We start from the raw sequence: 12272 nt of genomic DNA on the forward strand, positions 1-12272 counted from the left end.
TTTATACCTACAATGCTCATCCTTTCAAATCGAGGGTAATCCAATAGCAGCTACATTTTCGTGCTCTCCTGGAATATAAAAATCCTAAGGACGTAATAATTGCCTTTTATATTTTTTTAAATGTCTTCTCTTCCTTTGGCATTAAATTAATTTCCAAAATAGATCTCTTCCTCCTTTCTCCTGCCTGCCTGTCTAGAGTTTTACTAAATGTTTTTTTGCCAATAGGTCTTTTTCTTATAAGTCCTCACATTTGTTCTAATTATAAACTAGCACACATGGTGACATATATTACTTTCCTAGGCTGAATTCCAGAAAGCAATGACAAGCAAAGAAAGAAGAGCTCCATAAGTAAGCTGAATTTAGTCTCAGGCATGGCAAATTGCTTTTGCGGCTGCATTTTTTTAAATGCAAAAAAGAGTTTTATTTCTAGCTGAGCAGGTCCCAGTGGGTTTCCCCCTCCTACTAAATTATTAGCTTCTCTGGGGCAAGTCATATGTTCTAGTTATCTTTGCAATCTCAGGTCTAGTGCCTTGCACCTAGGGGCATGCTGTGAGTGTTGATCTGAATTTAGTTGCATTTAGTCAACCTAATAGCAGCTCAGAGAAAGTCAAAGAAATAAATCATCTTATGGCTTGGGCATGCTACTGTCCTTGCCATGGCTTACCAGTTAGCTAACTCAAAAATCGTGTGTAGGGGCGCCTGGGTGGCTCAGTTGGTTAAGTGTCTGCCTTCAGCTCAGGTCATGATCTGGGCTCCTGGGATCCAGCCCCATATCCAGCTCTCTGCTTGGCGGGGAGCCTGCTTCTCCCTCTGCTGCTCCCCCTGCTTGTGCTCTCTCTCTCTGCCAAATAAATAAAATCTTTTTCAAAAAATCGTATGTAGTCACATATCACAATATTTTGACTTCAAAAAATGACACTTTCTTACCCTCAAATAAAAAAGTAGGGAGAGAAATCACTCACAATCCCATCACACTGCAAAATACCACATTAATAACAGTGGTTATAAGCCTCCAGTCTTTTATACATAATTCAGACACTTAAACAAGACGGTGTACTCTGAGCCCATAGGGCAAAATGGGATGCCGCACGCCTTGTTCTGTAGCCTGCTTTTCCACTCAGCATTATGGGTTGAGAACATTCTCTTATATCTGTAAACACTCTTCAACAGGCATTTATTGCCCTATTACATGATTGATTGTTCAATAATTTACTTAACCAATCATCTGTCTAGGGTGTTTTCATTTTTAGAAAATATAATGTTTTGATATCTTTGTTGTTGTTTTTAAATTCTGTACCCAGCTCTTATTTCTTGAGGATATATTGCCATAGGTGGAATTGTTCAAACAAAAGATATGTAGATTTAAACTATGGACACACATTTCTGAATCACTCTTTTTTTTTTTTTTAAGATTTTATTTATTTATTTGAGAGAGAGAGCATGAGCGAGGGGGGCGGTGAGGCAGAGGGTGAAGCAGACTCCCCACTGAGCAGGGAGCCTGATGCAGGGCTCAATTCCAGGACCCAGAGGTCATGATCTGAGCCAAAGGCAGACACTTAACCAACTGAGCCACCCAGGCACCCCTTCTGAATCACTCTTAAGAAAGGTTATAGTTCAGGGCACCTGGGTGGCTCAGTCGTTCAGCATCTGCCTTCGGCTCAGGTCATGATCCCGGGGTCCTGGGATCGAGCCCCGCATTGGGTTCCCTGCTCCACAGGAAGCCTGCTTCTCCTCTCCCACTCTCCCTGTTTGTGTTCCCTCTCTTGCTGTGTCTCTCTCTGTCAAATAAATAATTAAAATCTTAAAAAAAAAAAGGTTATAGTTCTATGCATTTCATGTTCATGTCCTTTGTTAAAAAAAGGAGATGGGTGTCTTATTGATTTGTAAGGGCTCTTTATATGTAAAGGATACATCCCTTTTCATAAAATCATAAATTATACAATCATTTTTCCTGGTTTGTTTTTTTACTTCTAAGAATATTATGCTTTATTTGTAGATGAACAGAACTTTAACATTTTTATGTAGTCAAATCTGCCAGTATTTTTATTTTATGGATTTAGTCTTTGGTGTTCTGTTTAGAAAGGCATTCCCCACCTCAAAACCCGATCATTTCACTTGCACTTTATTTTGGTTCTTTTATGTCTTGTTGTTCTTTTTCTTCTTTGTTATTGTCATCTTTTATATATAGATTTATTCTTTCAGGTATATATTTTCGTGTACAAATGAAATATAATCTAACTCCAGTTATATATATATATATATATATATATATATAAATATTGGGGCCTGTTTCTGGACTTCTTAGTCTGCTGTATTTGTCTGTTTATTTCTGTACCGGTAATGTATAATAGATAATATTTGTTGATCACTTACCTTCTTGCCAGGCTGTTCTAACTGTTTCCCATATATTAATTCAGTTAACTGTCACATCAAGTCTATGCAGAGGCAGATTTATCATGAAACTAATGAAGCTTAAGCTTCAGGGAGCTTCAATTGCACAAACCTCCTCCAAGACCCTGGAAGGGGTTCTAGCAAGATATTCACACAAAGTTGTATTTTTTTTAAATTTGAAGAGTAAGATAGTGCAATGGCAATTGGTTAAGACTGCTGTTTCTGACAAATCTTCCATCACAATTCCCCTATATCCCTGGGAGGCACTGGAATGGCCTCTGGCATTAAGGAGAAGCTGAGTCAGGAGTACATTCAGTTAGGTTTAGTAGGATTTTTTCCTATGGTTACCAATCACTTTTGCTCAATGCCCCTTATAGAAATAGCTTCCATGAATACTCCTCCTGCCGGTTATGCCAACTTACCCAGCATCACGACACAAAAGTACAGGGCCAGAACTCTTTTTCTGTTTTGTTTTGTTTTTTTAAGATTTTATTTTTAAGTAATCTTTACACCCAACGTAGTGCTATTACAATAGAAATGGATCCCTCTGGGACTCAGCTCTAGAAGTATATGGGTAGTGGAGGAAAACAAGGTTAAAAATATATGGTAACAGGACGCCTGGGTGGCTCAGTTGGTTAAGCGACTGCCTTCGGCTCAGGTCATGATCCTGGAGTCCCTGGATCGAGTCCCGCATCAGGCTCCCTGCTCGGCAGGGAGTCTGCTTCTCCCTCTGACCCTCCCCCCTCTCATGTGCTCTCTCTCATTCTCTCTCTCTCAAATAAATAAATAAAATCTTTAAAAAAATATATATATATGGTAACAGAAGCTAGTGTGTGGAATATTTTTCTAGTCCATCAAAGTGTAAAATTTGGTTATGAACACCTGGTCAAAACAGTAGTCCTCTCTTGTCAGGGATAGTCTTGATAATTCATTTATTGCACTTATAGATAATCATACTCTTTTGGAACAGGAATCACACAAAATAACACTTATTGGAATGCCTGTGTTTGTGGGGTGCAGCTCTGTTGCCGTCCTGTTTAAGGGTCGGTTACAGCTTCTACAGAAAAGAAACATCACAGAGGGTTAATATGGTTTCCCAGATTTCACAATAATCCTGAAAATGTGCATATTTTCATCAACAAGTTCTGCAACTCAAGAAACTTTGCTAAACAGCCAATGATAGATTTTTTTTTTATCCCATATGTATATGGGGGGAAAAACACAAAAATTTTTTCTATTTTTTTTCTAGAAAATGACATACCAAAATCATTTTCATGTGAAGAGACAATCAAAGAGTATGAAGCCAAAACTGCAGGGGGGAAAGTATTATAGAAATGTTTCAGGCAGTTATCTGATTAAAAAAGATAATGTTATTTTCTGGGTTTGTGCTGTTTGTGATATTTTTCAGCTTTTTAAAAATGGATGCTTTGTTATGATTGTCTCCTCGTTATAGTTTCTTCTAATTTTTCTAGTAATTTCAAACAGAAAAATTTGAAAGACTTGGTGCAATGAAGATCCATATACTCTAAATTTCTATTTGATTTTGCATTATTTTTCTTGTATAAACTTCAGACCCATAAAACCTGTGTCTATGATATTATGATAGAGCTTTTATTATGATGTAATAATAAATTTACAGACATGGAAACTGGGACAGAGAGAGGTCAATGTCAACAGCTGAATAATACATTATCACATAGGAGTATTGCTACACACTGTAATGTCCTATTAAATTTTGCATTATTTCAGCTGTGTAGCTTATTTAATTTAATTTTATTTTAAAGATTTTATTTAATTGAGAGAGAGAGAGAGTATGAGCAGAGGGAGGAGCGGGGGGAGAGGGAGAAGCAGACTCCCCACTGAGCATGGAGCCCAATGCGGGGCTGGATCTCACGACCCTGAGATCATGACCTGAGCTGAAATGAGGAGATGGACACTCAACTGACTGAGCCACCCAAAAAGATGAAAATTGCAATCTTCTTTTTTACAAATAAAACTGTCACGATATCCATGTGCTTATGTCATTTCACCAAGATGTGAGTATATTTAAATCAGATAAATATCCAAGAGGGAAACTATTGTGTCAAAGAATATACTTGGGTCAAGATGTCCATATTGGAGGTAATAATTACCAGTACCATCTCTTTCTATTGAACTAGCTTTGAATTACTTGAATAAATTTTACTTAGTTGTGGTTAATTATGCTCTTCATTAGTGCCAAATGTGATTTGCTGTTACTGTATTTGAGGTTTCCATATTATATTCATATGTGTGTTTGGTTGATGTCTATTTGTCTACTTATCGTTTCCTTTCTGTGAGCTTTCTTAGTCAGGTTTTAGTATCAGAGTTAACTTCAGAATATGAATTTGGAATCCATCATCTAAGCTCTCGATAGTTTATTTAGCATCTACTCTTTGAACATTTGAAGGCATTCTGTTCCCAAACTGCTTAGCCCGGGAGGATTTCCACAATCTATTAAGTGAAAAAAAAATCAAGTTTCAGAAACAATATGTATAGTATGATACCGTTTCTATTTTTTTTTATTGTATTTACGGGTATATGTGTTTAGATAGATAGGTAGACAGACAGACAGTGTTCTTGGTACACGAGAAAAAGTTTAAAAGTGTACATATCAAACAGATAATGACAGGTAGTGACCCCTGCTGAGTGGCTGCACAAGAAAGAGAGGCAAGAATTGTCAGTCCTTACCTTGATCTCTATATATTCTTTTACAGGTTTTTCACATTTTACTTTCCTATGGAGGTACAACTTACATATAGTAAAGGACACAAGTCCCAAGTAGAAAGCTAAAATAGGTTTGCATATGGGAATACTTACCGCCCACCCTGTTTGCTAAAGATGACCTAACAAGATCTCCAGTGCCATGTGGCTGGCCACTCCCCCATCAAGAGTAGAATCTATGTCCCTTCCTTTTGAACCTGGGCAGGCTTTGTGACCACCTCAGTGTGGAGGTGATATGCTGTGTGACTGTCAAGGCTAGCTCATAGAAGGAGATAGAACCTCTTCCTGGTGCTCTCTCTCTCTCTCTCTCTCTCTCTCGCTCTCTCTCAGGCCACCATGTGCCCTTGGAGCTGCCATGCGGTGAGGAAGCCCAGTCACATGGAGAGGCTCATGTGGAGAGAAACCAAGGTTCTGGGTCCTCAACTCCAACTGAGCTCCCAGCCAACAGCCAGCACCAATTTGGCAGCTACAGACGTGAGCCTTGGAAAGGGATCTTCTAGCCCCCAGTCAAGCCACCCCAGATGATTCTGGGTGAAGCAGACATGAGCATTCCCTGTCAAGCCCTGCCCACACTGCAGATTCATGAGAAAAACAACTAATTGTTTCAAACTGCTGGGTTTGGGGCTGTTTTCCTACACAGTAATATATACCCTGAATAACACCTGTGGAACTACCACCAGTTCTAGATCAAGAAAGTTTCTGTGACCCCAGAAGTTTCCCTCATGCCCCCTCCCAGTCAACCACCCAGTGGAAAGTAATTGCTATTCTGACCCCTTGCATCCCGTCTTAGTTTTGCCTATCGTGAAGTTTCATATAAATAGAATCGTGATGTGTTTTTGTGTCTGGCTTCTTCAGCTCAGTAGGTTATGAAATTAATCCATATTGTTTCAGGATTAAGGTTTGTTCTTTTTTGTTCATCGTATGAATATACCACCACCATTTATCTATTCTACTATTGAGAATCACCTGGCCATTTATTATGAGTAAAGCTGCTATGCACACTCCCATACTTTCTTCGGGTGGGCATAAGTCTTAGTTTTTGTTGGGTGTTCAACAGGAGTTCAACAGCTAGAGCTTTCGTAGTGTGGTGGTCTTAAAACCTGTCCACAAATTCTTTGATACTCCTATATCAAGAGGTAGGGTACAGTCCTCCCCACCCCCCTGGAATCCGGACAGGCCTTAGTGACTCATTTGTAACTAATGGAATGCAGTGGATATGACCTTGCATGACTTCCAGGCTACGTCCAAAAGGGTTACGCAGTTCTACCTGGTTTCCTTGGGACCCTTGCTCTGGGAAATGTCCAGCTGTTGTTTATTCACATGCCGTTCGACCTCATTCTCTGTTGCCCTTCTAGTCCTTTCTCATATGATTAACAGACATGTATTCTTTTCTGTATTTTCTGCCCTTTTTCCTAACTGTGTTTCAATTTGGACATCTACTGACTTGTGTTCTAGTTATAGTAATCATCTGCTCTGCTCTAATTTGCTATTAAACACAAATTATTTAGGTATTAATTTGTTCATAGTATTTTTTCAGGTGAAGAGCCTCCATTTGTCCCCTTTTCATGGATTCTGAGTCTCTGGTGAATTTCTCCATCTTTCTTCTATTTTCCTCATCATATCAAGCATGGTTGTTTTAAAGTCTTTGTCTGAGGGGCGCCTGGGTGGCTCAGTCGTTAAGTGTCTGCCTTCGGCTCAGGTCCTGATCCCAGCGTCCTGGGATCAAGTCCCGCATCGGGCTCCCTGCTAGGCGGGGAAGCCTGCTTCTCCCTCTCCCACTCCCTCTGCTTGTGTTCCCTCTCTCGCTGTGTCTCTCTCTGTCAAATAAATAAAATAAAATCTTTAAAAAAAATAATAATAAAGTCTTTGTCTGATAAATCCAATATCTGAACCATCCATAGATCTGATTCTCTTGTCTATTCTTGGTCTTTCTCTGTCTCTCCTACCTTTTTACCATGCCTCATAGTTTTTATTTTTTCCCTGACAACATTGTAGAAGGAAAAAATGTTGCGTTTCTGGATGATATATCTTGATGAATATGATTTAGTCTCCTTATGGCAGCTTGTACAGAGCACCTTGAACCTGTCAAAGATTGGTTATAGCTAATTTTTTTCTTACTACCAGTGTGTAACCCTACTTCTAAGGCATGACCCTTTGGTATCTCAACCAAAAGTCCCTTGTGTTTACTAAGGCTCCTCCATCTTGGTGGGACCTAAACTGAAAGCTCAGTGTCCCCAGAGATGTGCAGCGTGCATGAAGTCTCTAGATCTCTCCTAGCCTCCTGATGCTGGTGTTTCTCTTTGCTCATGTGCCACTTAGAAACTATCCAGTAGCATGAAGCTAATTTGTAGGAAGATTTGGGGGTTCACTTACTTCTCTGTAGTTCCCGTCTTTCCAGGACTTTGCCCAGCTATTTTGGCAATTTCATACTGTCACCTGAGTTGTTTCGGGTTGAGAAACAAGAGACGAATGAGAAAATGTCCTCAGGGAAAAAGCAGGAGTCAATCTCAGGTGTTTCCCTTGCTTCTCTTAAGGACCCTAGTCCCTCAAGTCTTGCCTGTATTATTTATTCTTTAATGCTGACAAAGACTGCCCCTGACCAAACTTTAGTCAGAGCTTTCTTCTGATTGTTCTTCTCACCTGGGCCTCAACCTTGGCCCCAGCGCTATTTTGGTCTGCCTAACTCAGTCTCAGCAAGAATCCTGCTAAGTTAGTTTAGTGAGAATACCCTCACCCTTTATCTTGTTACTCTCCATATCTGATCAAGTTCCATATCTCCATATCCATATCCGTATTTGAGCATCTTGGCTTGCCTTCAGCAAGAATCCTGAGTTCACTGAGCAAGAATGCCCCTGCCTTGACGTCTCCTCTTGGCCATTTTCCATCCACTGCCCAACCCCCCCCCCCTCCCCGCACTTTGCTGGTTGGCTGCAAATCCCCAGCTGTTATTAGCGTCCTCAGAGGGGAATCTGATTACTCTCCCCTATTGCAACAGACTTGAATGAAGTCTTAGACCAATTTAACAAGTGTTAAAAAAAAAAAAAAGGTTTTCGTTCTGTATTTCTAGGAATTTGTCCATTTCATCTAGGTAATCCAATTTTGGGGGCATACAATTGTTCATAGTACTCTCTCTCTCTTTTTAAATATAACACAAATTTTTTTTTACTTTTTAAAATTTGATATTCAATTAATTAACATATAGCGTATTATTAGTTTCAGAGGTAGAGTTCAGTGATTCGTCAGTTGCATATAACACCCAGTGCTCATTACATCACGTGCCCATCACCCAGTTACCCCATCCTCCCACCCCGCTCCTCTCCAGCAACCCTCAGTTTGTTTCCCATAGGAAGTGTCTCTTATGGTTTGTCCATAGTACTCTCTTTAACCCTTTTTTACTTCTGTAACATGGGTAGTAACATCCCCGCTTTCATTTCTGATTTTAGTAACTTAAGTCTTCTCTCTCTCTCTTTTTCAGTCCATCTAGCTAAAGGTTTATCAATTTTGTTGATCTTTTCAAAGAACAACCTTTGGTTTTACTGATTTTCCATACTGTTTTCCTGTTCTCTATTTCGTTTATCCGTGCTCTAACATTTAGTATTTCCTTCCTTCTGCTAGCTTTAGGATTAGTTTCTTCTTCTTCTTCTTCTTGTTCTTTAATTGTAGAGTTAGGTTGTTGATTTGAGATCTCTCATGTTTTTTTAACATAAACATTTATGGCTATAAATTTCCCCCTGAGCACTGCTTTCACTGTGTCCCATAAGTTTTGGTATATTGTGTTTTCATTTTCATTTGTCTCTAAGTATTTTCTGATTTCCCGGGTGATTTCTTCTTTGACCCAGTGGTTGTTTAAAAGTACGTTGTTTAATTTCCACAATTTTGTGTTTTCCAGTTTTCCTTTTGTTAATGATTTCTAACTTCATCCCGTTGTGGCCCCAGATGATGTTTTGTATAACACCTATTTAAATCTACTGGGACTTAATCTGTGTTCTAACATATCATCTATCCTAGAAAATGTCCCATGTGCCCTTGGCAAGAATGTGTATGCTGTTGTTCCGTAGAGTGTGCTGTTATGTTTGTAGGACCTTGGTGGTTTGTTGTATTAAGTCCTCTAGTTCCTTATTTATCTTCTGTCTGGTTGTTCTATCCATTATCGTTTGAAATCTTCAACCGTTATTATAGAACTGTCTATTTCTCCCTGCAATTCCATCAGTTTTTGCTTTGTAAGTTTTCAACTATTATTTCTTCGAATATTCTCTCTGCCCTTTCTCTCTCGTCTTCCAGGACCCTCACAATGTGTAGGTTGGTCTGTCTTACGGTGTCCAGTAGGTCCCTTAGGCTCTGTTTGCTTTTCCTCTGTTTCTTCATTCTGTTCTCTGCCTCAATAATTGCCATTGTCTTATCTTCAAATTTGCAGATTCTTTCTTCTGTCTGCTTAAATTTGCTTTTGAAGCCCCCTCGTGCATTTTTCACTTAGTTATTGTACTTTTTCAACTCCACATCTTCCTTAAGTTCTCTGAACAACTTTAAGACAGTTAAAGTTTGCCTAGTATATCTGCCATTAGGTCTTTTTCAAGGACTGTTTCTGTTTATTTTTTCCCTTTGAACAGACCATACTTTCCTATTTCTTTGTATGCCTTGAGACTTTTTGTTGAACATGGGATATTTGAATCTAGTAATGTGGTAACTCTGGAAATCATATTTTCTTGCTTCCCCAGGAGATTCCCCAGGATTTCCCCCAAAATCCTTTGCTGTTTTTTATTGTTTTGTTTCTTGATTGCTGTAGGATTATTGTCTCTATGCCAGTTTAAGGTCTTCCTAGGTCTTCTCTCGGCCTTTCCTTGGGTATGGATGGTCATTTTCTAATTTGCCCAATACGCAGTTGTTGTTTTTTTTTTAATTGGACTAGTCTTTAATGTCTAGCTCCCCAAAGGGGAAAAGGTAAGAAAATGAAGGCAATGAATTGGGTGCTGGTCCTTTAAATACAGGGGAAGTCACTTCAGCTGCAGGAAGGAAATGCTTGCAACAAAGGGGGAAGTTCAACAACATGCTGCCTGCCTCTTTGGACTCTGGGATTAGAAGCAGGAATCAGCGCCAGAGCCCAGATATTTGGAGGACAGGTTCCTTTCGTCCACCGTGGCTCCCACAGGCTGTGTACGGCTAGCTGTCTTCCTTGCATGTGACTGCGGATGAGGGATGGGTGGCCGCTTCTGTGCGCAGAGCTGAAAGTGACAGAAATTAACCGCACCGTATAGTCTAAGTCTTCCCCTGGACGTTACCGCTTCCAACAGGCTCCAGCGCTCCAAGACGGCCCCATCAGACAGATCCCGCCGGCAGCGGCTGCCCAGGAGGGGAGACAGAGGCCCGGGGCTTCCTCCTTTGCCACCTTCCCAGAATCCTCCACTTCATTTAATTTTATTATTTCCAGTTTTGCAAAAAGAGTGTTTTTGGCCATACTTTAGCTTGAACTAACTCAGCTTTGATTGCATTCCACAAGTTTTCATGTGCCGTGTCCTCATATTTTCGCTATTATGATTGGTGCTGGGTACCAGATAATGCGGCTTCTACTATTTTTGCTCTGGTACACTTGAGCGGCTGTGGGGTTTTTTTTTTTTTTTTTGAGATTTAAAATATTGTGTTTTTGTTTGTTTTTTTGTTTTTGGTGAGCAGCAAAGCAAGGTTTATTGAGCCATAGCAAAGTGATAGGACAAAGCTCCCAAGGAGGGAGGGGACCCGAAAGGGTTGCCCTAAAATATTGTGAATTTTTAGCAATGGATTATAGACATTAAAACGTAATTCCACGAGTCCACAGTAATACAGAGACGACAGAGCGGAAGAATGTGGGCTGCTGGACGTAGAGGGGTCCAAGCTGCTCCTCCCTGGAGCGGTGACTTGGACATTACTGGGGAAGGGGGGGCGTGGGGAATCTTGTTGTCCCCTCCCGCGTGCTCCCTTGGCCTTGTCCTCGCTGCCCCCCATTTCCAGGCAGGAAGCTCCTGGGACAGCTTAGGAACCTGCCCCTGGGACACGTGGGAGGAGCTGCAGCAGATGAGGAGGGTCCGAGGCAAAGGCGGGCGCCGCGGGTCGGAGGCCCTCCCCCGGAGGGGAGCGCAGGGCGCCGGGGACGAAGCCCCGCCCGCCGCGAAGGACTCCGAACGGCGTCGGCCCGTCTCGGGCGGTCGCGCGCGCCCCCGCATCCCCGCGTGGCGGGGGCGCGCGCCGGGCAGCCGCGGGCGGGGCGGGGGCGGGGCCGGGGAGGGGCGGGGCCGGGGAGGGGCGCGGCCGCCGGAAGCGCCTTTCCCGGAAGGCACCGAGGCGGTGCCGGCCTCCGGGGGCGGCCTCGGCGATGGCGGCTGGGCGGCGGGAGCTCTCTGTCTAGCCAGAGGAGCCGTGTCGCTGGAGGATGGCCTCGCTTGGGCCGGCCGCTGTGGGCGAGCAGGTCCCGGGGGCCGAGGCGGAGCCGGGCGCCGCGGGGCCTCCGCCGCCGCCGCCACCGCCACCACCGCCGCCGCCGCCGCCGTCCTCTCTGGGGCCCCTGCTCCCCCTGCAGCGGGAGCCGCTCTACAACTGGCAGGCGACCAAGGCGTCGCTGAAGGAGCGCTTCGCCTTCCTCTTCAACTCGGAGCTGCTGAGCGATGTGCGCTTCGTGCTGGGCAAGGGCCGCGGCGGCGCGGCCGCCGGGGGCCCGCAGCGCATCCCCGCGCACCGCTTCGTGCTGGCGGCCGGCAGCGCCGTCTTCGACGCCATGTTCAACGGCGGCATGGCCACCACGTCGGCCGAGATCGAGCTGCCCGACGTGGAGCCCGCCGCCTTCCTGGCGCTGCTGAGGTGAGCGGCTCCCCGCTGCCCTTGCGCGCGAGCCTCCGCCGCGCGGCCCCGGCCTCGGTTTCCTCGCTGGCCGCCGGCGGTCGGGGGCGCCGTCCCTTGTCTGCGTCCCGTCCGGGCTTGGAGAAGTGGTGGGGCTGCGGCGTGGACCAGCTGTCCCGAGGGCCTGTGCACAAGCTTTCATGTTTTTGCTGCGAGAGGGGAGAGCGGAGAAGTCTCGTAGGACCGAGGGCCTGTGTGGGTGTGTTTTAAGGTCGGACTCCTTTCTCGTCAGTGTTATTAGCTGTAGGGACCCGGGGAGGGTGCACCGACGAGTA

At 43.5% G+C, this 12272-nt stretch overlaps 1 protein-coding gene across 1 annotated transcript in view; it reads left to right on the forward strand.

Moving 5' to 3' along the window:
• Positions 1 to 11436: 11436 nt before the first annotated feature.
• The window catches only part of BTBD1 (BTB domain containing 1), a 42701-nt gene continuing 41865 nt past the window's right edge, over positions 11437 to 12272 (forward strand). The window contains exon 1 of the mRNA XM_078078825.1: positions 11437 to 11958. Coding sequence (XP_077934951.1) covers positions 11534 to 11958 — 425 coding nt within the window. The 5' untranslated portion in view covers positions 11437 to 11533. The remainder of the gene's footprint in view (positions 11959 to 12272) is intronic.

Source organism: Halichoerus grypus, chromosome 8, assembly GCF_964656455.1.
Source record: "Halichoerus grypus chromosome 8, mHalGry1.hap1.1, whole genome shotgun sequence".
In the NCBI taxonomy this organism is placed as follows: Eukaryota; Metazoa; Chordata; class Mammalia; order Carnivora; family Phocidae; genus Halichoerus; species Halichoerus grypus.